The sequence below is a fragment of the Sipha flava genome, unplaced genomic scaffold (assembly GCF_003268045.1).
Source record: "Sipha flava isolate LNK unplaced genomic scaffold, YSA_version1 35a_pilon_pilon, whole genome shotgun sequence".
Taxonomy (NCBI): Eukaryota; Metazoa; Arthropoda; class Insecta; order Hemiptera; family Aphididae; genus Sipha; species Sipha flava.
The window spans coordinates 1,536,847-1,551,258 of record NW_020273058.1 but is presented as its reverse complement, the minus strand read 5'-3'; the positions used below and the strand labels follow the sequence as shown (position 1 = coordinate 1,551,258).

Genomic DNA, 14,412 nt, shown 5'->3' with positions numbered 1-14,412 from the left:
GTTTATTATAAATTGTTTTTTTGTATTAAGTCTTAAATCATAAATATATATATCAAAATATAATATGTATATAAATTATAAACACCGTCGATACGTTTTATCAACGTCTAATTTAAAAAAATTGATTAACCTAATTTGAAAATATCAGTATCTTATAATAATATAATATTATTTCCCTAGATAATATGTAAATAAGTTAGATTTGTATTCTTTATTTCTTATGATACTTCTTCTATTAATGGAATAAGCAATTCTCAATGGTATGTAGGTACAAAAGTATATTGTTGCAATCAAATTACATTTTAAGTTTTCCCAATGTTTTCGGCTTCCAAAACGGTATCTGGCATTTTTTTGTTAAATGTTTCGGGAAACAAAAGCGCCAATACTCCGGACAGGAAAGCAGTTCCGCCGAAAACGATTAACGGTGCTCTTTCACCGAAATAAATAGCCTAAAAAACAAGATAAAAGTAACGAGTTAATCAAAACGTTTTTATAAAAAATTAATTATTTAAACAGCAAAATATCAAAGAAGTTCTTTGTTTCCTGTTTGATTTCAATAATGCGAAACAATAGAAGTTTATATATTATATATATATATATTATTTATATATTTATAGTCAAATATACCTATATCATACACAATGTTTTCAGAGTCGTAATCTTGAAAACAGATAATAGACGACGATACCTCTTGAATTATAGTAAACAATATTACATAAATCGTTTATATTTAATATTTCGTTTCTTGCGTAAGAATTAGATTTACGTACTATTATAAAGTTTGATATTTTTATCATATTATGTCATATAACAGACTTGTGTAAGAGAGTTTTCACGGAAAAATTAGCAAGAAATTGTTCTCAGAAATCTTGACTGTCAATTTAATTGTAATTTTATCTGTTGATAACCGAGATTGGGAAATAGGCGTAATTTTTCACGGAGTTAATGTGTTGTACAGCAAACTGCATCTGCATACCTGGCATATGTTTATATGTCAACCATGTAATATCCTTATTAGTGTGTTATTAATCAGCCGTAGTTAAATGATATTTTTACTGCCGTATGTAGTTTATTTTAGATTTTAAACTCTTAATTTTGGAAAGAAAAATACTGCGAAGGATTTTTGGACCAGTAAAGGAAATGCTAAGTGGTGAACGGAGAATAAGAAAAAACGATAAATTAGAAACGATTTTCCATAAATCCAATATACTCGAAACAATAAAGAACAAAAGATTGCTATGGGCTGAGCATGATTGACGTAGCCAAACCTACTCATACGTCAGTGGAATATCTGTGAAACATTTTGGGGGAGGCATAAATTAATTGCTCAATTTTTTATGGTTATAATATTATCTGAAACTTTAGTATAAATTATTACTAAATACTTAAAACTCATGTTGATCACTTGATATCAATGATAACAACATTATAAAATAGTTACTATATGTAACGAGAATTATTTATTTAGAAATTAACAAGGTTTAATACACATAATTCATTGAGTTAATACAATGAACTATGAAGCACGTGCACATCAATGTTTTCAAAACAATTACAGAATAAATGTTATCACTTTTAGTGTGATAAGAAATTAGTACCTATTCCAAAAATATGGTGGCTGAATTTTGTTTACATTTAGAAGTGACCATTTTGATTTAATTTATTCTGTGGTACAACCGTCTACCGTTTCTTATCTACATCATTATGATTCTTTCTAATTACCTACTAATTACTATCGCTAAAAATATTTCCGAACCAACAATTAATAAGCCAGTTTCTCCTATCACCATAGTAAATCGCAATAAAGTCATTAAAAATATTGAGTAAATATGCCATAGTGAAAAAGTTTCAGCCGAGGACTGGACAGATTGGACTACCCACTGTCCCCCAAAGTAGCGATTTAGCATCTGACCTCCATAACATTTATTCTGCTGATATCCTTCAAACCTCTAACACACTATTAGCCACCTTTGTCGATGACACAGCCTAATTGTCCACAAACGATGATATTTTTACAGTTGCTCACAACCTGCAATATCACACAAGCTTAATTGAAGCCTGATGCAAAAACTGGTTGATTAAAATAAACGAGAGCAAGTCAACTTAAGTTACCTTTATCCTTCGCCATTGTATTAATCCCTTAATAAAATTAAACAATGTAAATATTCCTGTAAGTGATGAAACCACATATTTCGGCATTTTACTTGACAAGCGTCTAAAATGGGGCCCTCAAAAACAAAAGAAAAATGGCGAATAGTAGACTCCACCTTTTTCGACCTCTTCTAAAATCCAAACTCAAACTTAAAATAAAAATACTTTTGTATAAAACCGTTATAAGACCACTATGGTCCTATGGTATCCAAATTTGGGGGCCAGCCAAACCATCAAACATTCGCCCTATTCAGTCATTTCAAAATATAACCCTTCATACCATCACTGGTACACCCTGGTATATAACAAATCAAGCTTTACATGATGACTTACAAATAGAAATAGTAAATGAACTTTCAAAACGCCATTATAAATTTTATTACATAAAACTACCAATAAATATCAACCCCTTAATTCAAAAAATGTCTAACCAGCCTCCACGTATACTGAAAAGAAACAGGAATCGCGACCTTTTTTATGTAGTTATGTTGAATATTAAATAGTTTAATACTTTCATAATACATTTTACACATTGGGCTGTGGGTACCAAGGTATGTGTCACCTACCCAGCATCCAGTACCCACCCACCACATAATTCACTATGGCAGTCGCCATACTTGGATATAGGGATCGACGCCACTGTTAGGTGGAGGTGTAGACTGGAGGATACAGGCATTAGATGGAGAAAATCGAAGGAAAGGATGTATGCCGGGATGGTCTTAGTCAAGGTCGTATCTAGAAATGTTTTTCGGTGGGTCCTAAACATGTATATTGTAATTGTATTGAATTTAGGTTTTAACTTTTGATATTGATTAAAAATAAGACAGAAAAAAATTTAATCTTCTTTTATTAAAATTAATATCATATTTTCATATGATATTATGATATAAAACTAAAAACAGTCAATGATTAATTGGAGCTTAAGCCATTTTTGACTGAAAATATTTTTGTTGGTATTAAAAATAAATAATTATTTTAAACAGTTGTAAAATATTGAAAACATTTTGGGGGGCAGATACCCTTGGCCCCCCAGGTTAGGTTAGGATTCCTCGTGGGCTAGTTTACCGAAGAAGAAGAAGAAGAAATTGTAGTTCCTTTTAAAATATATGTTATACTTTAAACAACACTTATTCGATAGAAATATTCGTGGCTTGGGTTAACGCACTAAACCAGTGGTCCTCAACCGGTGTGCCGTGAAAAATGTCTGATATTTGAAAATACCGATTGATGAAACTGTGACAGTTAAATGTCAATGAATTGTGCAGATAAGACGATACATATGTAGGTTAACTGTACGCTTTTAATCCAACTGAATATCTTAGCGCGTAGCCGTAGTTGTTGTTATTGTCAAGTGCAGTGCCGTGCCTAGCATATTCAGCGCTCGGTGCCAAGAATCATTTCTAGCGCTCTCACCCCTCTACCAAATATTTTTATACTTATCAAAAGTCTTCATAACTTTATTGAAGAGCTGGAGACAGATTCGTCAGATTAATAAAAATAATATAAACAAAATAATAAAAACAATAAAAATAAAAAGTGAATGAATAATTTTTATTTTTTAATCACAACTAATCTTTACTAAGTGTATACGTGTGTATTTTATTAGATTTATTTGTTTTTAATAAATCGGCTTGTACTTTTTTATTGTTATATTATTTATTATTATCAGTGTATGACTTTTATGTGTTTACTTCTGCAGTATATTTTAATACTTCTGGTCTAATGTATCAAAATCCCATAACCATGCAAAAGATCTGAATAAAGTAAATACATATGTATATAATATAATTATTAATTTATAAAAATATCTATATATAGATATTTTTATAAGCTCACAGTCTTTTCTTTTGAACTCCTAAAACATTGATTAGCCTTCAATATTATTTCACGCCTCAGACACCATATGTTTCAGTTCGCCACTGTCTGTATTGGTGTTTACCATTGTCATGTCTCTGACACAGTGACAATACCTTTATTTCATCAAGTCGAAAAAATACACTTATATGAAATAATTACATAATACATACTAATAAGGGTATTTGTGGTGCCAACATCGAACCAAATCTACCAAACATGGAACATATACCAAGTAGTGAATGTCGGATTTCCGTGGGAAACATTTCGGCAGTGTACATGTACAATATCACAAACGAAACAGTTATAGCGAATTTTCCAATCAAGTACAACGACACGTTAATGGCAACCGCATCTAAAAAAAATATTTTATTACACGTATATATTATAGTCATTACAGTAATTCACTTGCCGTACTTAATGTAATAAATTATAGTTAATATAAATGCAGTAACATTTTTCCAAAACACTATCAAAAATTTTATCCGGCAGGGACTAAGTATTGGTATTTAATATCAACTAGTTGATATTTATTCCATTATAGGTTCTAATATTTCTCGTTTTACAGAGCAGTGTATTTATCAACCGCATAATTACAGGAAACCGAAATAAATACTTTTAATTTGTATACCTATCAGTTTTACAAATTTATTTATCGATTTCATAAACTGTTTTAAAAGAAATAAATACCTAAATAACAAAAAAAAAAATTCAATTCGATTTTAATTCTTAGGATTTCGATATCAATTTTATTTATACATTTCAGTTTAAATGGTGTTCATGCTTATGTTTAATGCTAAATATAATATTTGCTTATTTTTTTAAAAACTTTACAGTTGTATTAGAATGTTGACTAACGTGATGGAATGACCGCAAGCAAAAAACATAGTACGCTGCACAGTAGGAGCGTGACGCATTGTGACTCTCTCCGGCCGTATGTATTCAGAATCTTGATGACCAAAAACAACGCTGGGATTTCGACGAGGCTGCAGAGAATGAAGTTTCCATACCGATTACCCACTATGGAACCAGCACTCATCGACAATCCGTAATATACGAACGTATTCACCATCCTGTATAAACCATGTACAAAATACAATTTACTTACGGGTAGGAGTTTAATATTATTATATATGCATAATATATTGTTTTAATCAATATATATTTATACATATGTATTGCACATACATAATATTTATGCGGCGAATCGCAATGGACAGTGATGGACAATGAGATTATTTATCGAGATGACACAAACCTACGTTGATGACATGGGGGTGTCATAGGTGTGAAAATGTTGAGTGAAAATACGAATATATGTGACACTATAGGGTTTGAGAACCCGCAGTCTTACGCTCTGAAAGTTGACGCTCAATTACCGGATCACCGTAGCTTATTGTTTCACTCGTGATTTCACACGTATTTAGTGAACGGTATTCGCGTTTACGGCTGAGAAGAGATAATGTACCGCGCCAGAGGTAAAATCTTTTGAAAGCGGGGCAAGTTGAAAAATGTATAAAAAAAATCATAACTACTACTACTGACTGTATATATACGAGGTGTGTAAATAAAGTAATGAGATTAATTTTTTATAATTTTTTTATTGAATTAAAGTGACTATTTTATATTATCTCCTTCAAAGTAATTGCCCTGAGAATTCACACAGCGCTGGAGTCGATATTTTCATTGTTCGTAGCAGTTCTGGAACTCAGTTATTGGAATAGCTTTCAGTTGGTCGGTCACAGATATTTTAATATTTTCTAGTGTCCCAAAATGTTGTCCTTTAAGGTGAATTTTTATTCTTGGAAACAGAAAAAAGTCACAAGGACTCAAGTCAGGTGAATAGGGGGGTTGAGGGGCCATGGGAATATTTTTGGTTGCCAAAAATTGGTTAATTGAAATGGCTGTGTGACAAGGTGCATTGTCATGATGCAGCACCCAGGTGTTTTTGATGTTTGGTCTCACCCGAATGACCCTTTTTCGAAGTCTTTCGAGAACTTCTTTATAAAAGTATTGGTTGACTGTTTGGCCTTGAGGTACAAACTCCTTGCGAACCATTCCCTGGCTATCAAAGAAGCAAATTATCATCGTTTTGATTTTTGACTTGCTCATTCTTCCTTTTTTTTGTCTCGGTGAAGCTAATGTGTGCCATTCTTGGTTCTGGCGCTTTGTTTCTGGGTCGTACTCGAAAATCCAAGACTCGTCTCCAGTAATGGCACGTTCTAAGAAAGAATGGTCATTTTCAATCTGTTCCAAGAAATCGAGACACCTGTCCCTCCTGTTGTCCTTTTGGTCTTGTGACAAAATTTTCGGAACCATTTTTGCGCAGATTTTTCTCATTTCCAAATCAATGGTCAAAATTTGATGAACGGTGGTGTGAGATAATTCCAACTGTTCTCCAATTATTCTGACCGTCAATCGACGATCGGATCGGACAAGTTCTCGAACTCTGATGATGTTTTCATCATTTTTTGCAGTTGAAGGTCTTCCACTGCGAGGTTCATCTTCAATCAACTCTCTGCCTTCTGAAAATACTTTAAACCACCTAAAAACCTGGGCCCCTGAAAGCACACTTTCTCCATAAGCTTGTTGAAGCTTTTGAAAAGTTTCTGTCGCACTGTGACCAAGTTTAAGACAAAATCGGATAGCACATCGTTGCTCAAAATTGTCGTCACCCATTATTAGAACGTACTAAAAAAAACTGGTTTACGAATATAATCGCCATAGACCAACACGTGACAATACGAAGTTCAAACTCGTACTGAAGGTTCATTACATGTTTATCTACAAACATTTTCAATCGGAAAGCCATTAGTGCTTCCAGATAACTAGCTACGCTATCAGTCTCATTACTTTATTTACACACCTCGTATATATAAAAATGGAGTCAAGAATGTACAACATTTCATCAATTAGAACGGCTGAGCCGATTTGGCTCAAATTTTTTTTAATTGTTCGTAATTGCCAGGAGAAGGTTTTTACGAAAAATTTTGGAAAAGTGCTATTGTTTAATAAATCATAATTTAATTTAATAATTTTTTGACCCGATCGATAACTGCTTAATTGAAATTGAATTATTAAATAAAACTATTAAAAAACTATTAAAAGCTATTTAAAAACTATTAATTTTATTTTTGGTATTAAATGACGGGTATTACATAAATATTGAACAAGATCCCGCAACAGGTGCCAAAACAAACAAGAATGTTAGTTCGAAGAATTATTACGCATATCGGTTGATGATTAGACGTGATCAGGACAAAGTTATTCTACGATATCATGAGCTTTGTCAAAAATTCATGGTCGACATGTACGTAAAGATAGTGAACGAACGATTACGATACTTGAGATTCAATCAAAAAAAGCTAAGCGCGGAAGATTCTCAAAACAATTGTTAGATATCGGTGATGGGAATGTTACTACAGATGAAACCGGATGCATAAAATTACCGACCGATTTTTGCACAATCATTGATTCGCAAGATGCTCTCATTGACCAGATATTTCCCAATGTACACAGACAATACACAAATCATGAGTGGCTGGCAGAAAGAGCAATTTTAACAGCAAAAAATATGGACGTCTACGAATTGAATCTCAAGATACAATATTTATTACCAAGAGAATTAGTGTTATACAAATCTATTGATACAATTTGCAATGTTACTGGAGCTGTAAACTATCCAACAGTTTTTAACTCATTAGATTTACCAGGTAAGCCACCGCATAATTTACAACTGAAAGGTTGGATCTCCGGTTATTTTTCTTTGTAATTTGAACCCTCCACGGTTGTGCAACGGCACGCGATTTGTCATTAAAAAAAAAAATGAAAAATGTTATCGAAGCCTAAAATTCTGAGGTGAAAATATATTATTACCGCGAATTCCTATTATACCCACAGATGTGCCAATACAAATTAAAAGCCTTCAATTTCCAATTAGATTGGTATTTGCAATGATTATCAATAAGTCTCAAGACCAAACAATGTCTGTCTGTGGCTTAGATTTGAGCACATCATATTTTTCACACGGACAATTATACATGACGTGCTCTCGAACCATTTAATTTGTTTGGGTTGGCAAAAGATGGGATAACAAAAAATATTATACACTTTGTTGAATTAATATTGATTTTTCCTAATATTGTCATAATTAGCGATATATATAAAATAAAGTATTAATTTTAATAAATTATTGAAAAAATAAATGTTTGATATTTTTTCATTTTTATATTTCGTCACCGTTCACAGCACTCCATACCTCTTTCACTTATATACCACATCCTATATTATCTACCATATATCATATACTATACACACCATATACCCACCTATATTAAATAAGTTATTTTTTTCTAGCAAAATATTCTTTAGAAATAATTTATATGACAAAACAATGTTTGTCGGTTCATCTAGTGTATATATAAAATGTAAGTTCTAAAATATTTTATACTTTACCAGCAATACGAACAGTTGAAAACGCGTAGTAGTATACGTCTAGAACCCATGGCCCGTTTAAATGCTACCGATTTAGGACAACTGATTGAGCTCTGCGAGGCTTCTATCTGATAATAATAATGTAATAATAATCAAAACTTACTCAGTTACGTCAAGTTTTAAAGAAACAGCAACATAATTTAATATTTATTGTTACGGTATGTTGGTACGTGTATGTTATTTGCATTTACCTTTTCGATCTCCTTGTCGTTTGCGTTCTTATATGCTTCTAGCATTTTCAAAGTTTCGTCGGACAGTTTTTTATTGTTTATCCGGGCGATGTTTTTCAGTTCATGTATGGCTTCGTCTATTTTTCCCGCAGCAATCATCCACCGGACGGACTCTGGAATAATTCTGCGCGCAAACACGCCACATCGTTACGCGCTATAGTGACACGTGTTGTAGGTACATTGTACAGTATAGTTGTATTTGTATCACGAATGTCGCAATAATTGATAGACGGTACAATACAGTGTGCAGTTGATGATGTATATGATGTATATATTATTCGATGTAAATATTTGTGTAGGTATTGTAATGGAGTTGTAGGCGAAAACTTACGTGTACGCCAACGCGAAACCCAATCCCGGCAAATTCATGAATATCAAGAATTTTCTCCATTCGCGTAGGTACCAGAACAGTAGTCCGACCAGCGCCTCACCGACTGGGTAGAAACCGCTCAAAACCGAACTAGCGAACACCCTGTGTTTTCCACCGACTAAGCCGAGACCTGCACGTGACAGAATGTCGGTTTAGTCCTAGGCGTTTTAGAGAAATAGAGTTTTGTAAAAAATAATCAAAACAAATTAATACCGTTTCAAAAATGTTACCGGTCAGTACTTACGATACTGTAGGTACCTGCAATTTGCGTAAACGTATTGCAGTGCATTATGCAAGTAGATATAATATAGTCGTAAGATCATTTACACATACCACGGGAATTCGGGTGCATACACCATATTTTAAACGTCAATATGATCGTAGTGTTGCGGAACGTTACACGAGTTACTTACCCATTATGAAAGTCGCGCTGTAAACTCCACCGGAGAATAAAGCATCCAAAAATTCCAGCATCAAGAACATGGCGTAGTTTACCGACAGTCCACGTAGGATACCGCACGTGGCCGCTAATACATTGCCAATGATGATTATGTTTTTCCTGCCATACCTTATATCAACACGCACATATGTTTCAATTTATTAATTTGGTTTTAAATTATGTCATTAATTTTACGCACTTGTCTGATAAGAAACCAGATATTGGTAATGAGATGAACTGACCAATGTTGTTCAGCGTTCCCACGATCGTCAGTTTCCATTTGTTGTTTTTGCAAAATATGTTGAACTGTTTTTTCATATTAATCAGAAATAATCATGATAAATCGATGAACATTGAAATTATATATATTAAGCCCTATGCATGATTATCTATAAGACATGTGCACATGTGACATGTCTGACTTAGTGCATATAAATGAAAAAAAGATTGGTAAAGTGACGTTGGAAATATTTCAATAACGTTACTATTTCTGTTGTGTTATCAACACCAGATGAACATCGTTGTGAAATGTATTTTTATCTAATCCAACCTAACTGTTCTGATTTGTGTTTCAAACTTTTCAACCTCAACATTTTATCAATATCATTTTTTATACGTAGATTTCAAGTTTGAATTTCATCTATAAAGACGCATCATGCATGTTTTTGCGGATAGATTGACTTTTTTTTTTTTTAACTATATCGACTTTCAGGACATCAATGATTATAATCGGGTGCAAATAAAATATGATTATATGAGTGATTGCTATGGTATTGGTTTAAATTATAATACGATTTAATATAAGATGACAATAGATATTTGAGAAAAAAAAATTACTCGTATTTTTCATAAATTAGTTCGAAGTCGTTGTTCGTTTGTATTTTTGTATATATTAAATATAATAACATTTCAACAGAAGAAATTGAAAAATAAATGAATGAAATCCAAATAATAGTGTACCGTATTCAAATATGTATGTATAATATTGTTATATATATATTATACTTATTAATAAAATTGGCCGGAAACATCGCATCTATTCGATTAAAAGAACAATGGAAACTCGAAAAAATCTAGCATCCTCATTGGGTTAATGACTTTATAAAAGCGCTTTATTTTGGAACCAAAAATAATCTTAATAATTTAAAAGTTCATTCCAGTTTGGTTTCTAATATTTCGAAGGCACTGTTTTTAAAATTTGTCATTTCGGTTTGATCCAAGTAAGTATTACAATTACTGCAGATAGGATTTAAATATAGGCTGACATCTTAATAGTACAATTATATTTATAAATATATACATGTATAAAACATTATTTATGGCATCAGTTATATTTTGACAACATGTCACTATGCACAGCGTTAACATCCATTTCAGGAAGTGGTTATAACCATAACTCACTTTGAATTCTTTTTTTCTCTATATAACTCCTTATTTTTTTTATTCCAATATTCTTATTTAAAAATCGTCAAAGAAACTGTTTTTATAGTTATAATGAATAGTCGTTATCTGACAACTATTGAGGGAGATGTCAGATAACGACTATTCTAACTTTTTTCTTAATCATTTAGGGAGATAAAAAAAGTAGTCGATCAACATTTTTCATAAAATATTTAAAATATTTCAATAATATATGTTTCAGTAATGGTGATTTCCAATCTTCTCTTACTTCCTCGTTTACACATTATGTTATACTGTTTTAAAAACTAAAATAATTTGATGACATGGTGATGGTTCACTTACCGCAGAAACTATTGTCTCTTCCCCATTAGGTACAAAAACGAATTCGTTACATTCTGTACTTAATGATTTGTTAAATCCTTCACATCTGTGATTGGTCAAGTTGTATTTTGTGTACCGTAAGCATTTGGATGGAACATTTCCTTGGAACGGAACCGTCTGGTTTAGCCATTCTGGCAAGTAAATAGGTGTTGTTTGTTCTGTCTCAGAATCGCATTCGGGAATCAAACATCTGAAAACAAAATAAATCTCGTGCTTGTTACAGTCTACGAGTGTATATATTAACTTTTAGATATTTTATTTATTTTAAATTAATTAAAATATCTCGTTTTTAATAATTTAATAATTTTGTATTTGTGAATATGTTTTATAGTATTTAAATATCGGGTATCGTAATATCATGAATGACTATTAAAATCGTTCTTCGTAATTACTATACATTTAACTGTTAAATATTGAATACAATCCAAATATCAAAATTGATATAATTTTTTCAGGCAAAAATTTATTTAAAAATTTCGTTTCGTTTGTTGCAAAACATACTAAGAGATTTTAAGCTAAGGGCATATTGTAAATTTTTTTTTAGCCTTTAGTAAATACTATGATGACTCTTATTAAAATGTACTCTTCGGATTTTGTAATTTTGAATAATTTGTATCAAATTGCACTACCTATATTTCTTATTGATTTAATTACATATTTTTACTTTACATAACTAAATTTTAATAATATATATACAAATAAAAATACCTATAATTCATATCTCCCGTGGTGAATACAAATGCCAAGGTAGACGAAGCTGTGAATAGTAACGCTAGTCCCAGTAAAAATAAATTACATTTTTGATATTTTCCGAATTCGCCCACCTCTAGTAATAATTCGTCGATGTCTATTGACCTGTAATATAAAATATATTTTAATATAATTATTGAACATGTTAATATTTTAAATTAATTTTGATTTTGCTTTTTTGATTTATAATAACATTTCATTTATTTCTCTTATTAGTTTATTATTCTTTCATGTTAAAATATACAAAATTATTTGAAATTATTTATTGTAAAATTCAAATATTCAAAAACTTAAAAAATAAATAAAATAGTGATGACTTAAAGAACATTATTTGTACTTAATAGAACTAGAGAAAAAACTAAATACCAAACAATTATAATTCATTCAAGTAAAACTATATTTTTAATTTATAAAAGTCACATTATTTTTGAATTGCTTTTTTGCCGTATTTACCTCCGTGGCAAAATAATAGGAGACGCCAATTTTAAAACTAGAATTAAGTTTTTTTATATTTTTCTTTGTTATTCTCAATTATTCTTAACATTTTTGAGAAACTTAAAAATGATTTCTTCCCTGAAGTACCAAATAGACATTATTACTAATTAGATACCTCACAGAGTTAAAATGATCGAAACAATTCTCTTGGTATAAATCTTGTAAACAGACAAGAAAAAAAAAATAAAACATTTTTATGATAAGACTAATATAGTCTTCATTTCTCTCAGAATCTAATAAATATCATTGTATCATGTACAACAATTATGCGTTTTTTAATCTATTACTTTTATTTTTTACATTGAAATGGTATTTGTTCTTATTAAAAATAATATAATATCTCTCGGATGAGGTGGATGATTCAGCTAGTTATTTATATTAATCACGTTGTTTATTGTGCGTATTTACATGTATTTACAATTTAGGTATACAATGAAGAATATTAATGTTAGAATGTTTTAAATGTTATAATCTAAGTGAAACGAGGAATGTTGTGTGTTTTATTTTAATTTATGTACACGATTATGACTAGAAGAGTGATCGAATCATCCCAATCATTCAAGGTTTCTTATTGGAAATGTTGTATAATTGGTAATTTTAGGGTTTAATTTTACGAAATTCCTATATAGAAAACAGTTTTCTTATTAATTGCGAAAAACTGACAAAAAGTTACATAAAAACGATATCTACCTAATATTAACGGCACACTGATTTTTGAAGGATCGATTTTTTTGTTTTTATTGTACTCGTAACTCAAAATATAATAACCGTAGAAAATTAATATTTTTACTGAATGGTTAGTTAGTTTTCAAAAAACATTCTAATTTGTTTGAAGTTTTTGAAAAATATATATTTTCGTAGATTTTTCGTAAATATCGATGAAATTAATTTGATTGAACATAAAATCTTAAATAGTTAATACAAATTATCTTATATGAGTATATCTCTCTAAATGGCCAATGTCAAATAAATTTACCATACTTAAAAAAAATATATAAAAGAGTTTGAATATAAGATTTTGACAAAATGGCATTTAAATTTTATACTTTAGGCTTGAAAATTAATAAAAAGAGCTTTACATAAGATTCTAATTGTTTTCTAGAAAAAAACGAAATCTAGAAATTTGCAAAAATGTTTTATAAGCGTCAGAATATTTGTTGACGAAATCGGGTATTTCGACGAATTTTAAATATACATTAATATTTGTATAGTTAGTTCTATAACTCTATAATCTTAGCTTTTCAAAACATTAACTAATTACTTATATTAGTATTTTATGGATTTCGCGTACGTCGTGAACAAATTATTGGAAATCTTATTATAATATGTTCATATAAAAATAAAATGTTAAAATCCGAATATTACCTATAATAATCGAAGATAATTATTGCCGCCGTCGCTGACTATATTATACGTGTACATGGCGCTTACTTATTCATACTCAAATATAATGATTACTTTATGCTATAATATTATTAGGTGATATTGTCGGCTGTCACGTCAAATATCAGATATTTATTCTTTAGTGCAGCTATAATAGGATATAGTTTTGTAGTTATATAGTTATAGTTGTACTTAGTTTTTGTAAATCTGGAAATTTTCCAATAATATATAACATACCATATGAAGAAGAATTAGTTACTTAACATGAATCTATTACAAATATAAACAATTAATTCTATTAAACCTAATTAGGTACTTATTATTATTAAGAAAAAATGTTTTAAAGGCTACGGATAATAGAATTACAACGTAAGCAAAATAGCACTTTTATTTCGAAATATGCAAAAATATGCACTATAAAATTTCATATTTAGCTTCTTAGTTATCTGAAAAAAATGTATAGT

The 14,412-nt window shown here is 30.4% G+C and overlaps 1 protein-coding gene across 1 annotated transcript in view; it reads right to left on the bottom strand.

The window, feature by feature from the left end:
- Window positions 1-251: 251 nt before the first annotated feature.
- Window positions 252-14,412, bottom strand: part of LOC112687693 (organic cation transporter-like protein) — a 20,205-nt gene continuing 6,044 nt past the window's right edge. The window contains exons 2-11 of the mRNA XM_025560556.1: window positions 12,029-12,175; window positions 11,282-11,510; window positions 9,738-9,844; window positions 9,513-9,667; window positions 9,061-9,229; window positions 8,691-8,853; window positions 8,461-8,567; window positions 4,864-5,078; window positions 4,179-4,360; window positions 252-449 (exon numbers count right to left, since the gene is read on the bottom strand). Of these exons, the coding sequence (XP_025416341.1) occupies window positions 303-449; window positions 4,179-4,360; window positions 4,864-5,078; window positions 8,461-8,567; window positions 8,691-8,853; window positions 9,061-9,229; window positions 9,513-9,667; window positions 9,738-9,844; window positions 11,282-11,510; window positions 12,029-12,175 (1,621 nt within the window). The 3' untranslated portion in view covers window positions 252-302. The remainder of the gene's footprint in view (window positions 450-4,178; window positions 4,361-4,863; window positions 5,079-8,460; window positions 8,568-8,690; window positions 8,854-9,060; window positions 9,230-9,512; window positions 9,668-9,737; window positions 9,845-11,281; window positions 11,511-12,028; window positions 12,176-14,412) is intronic.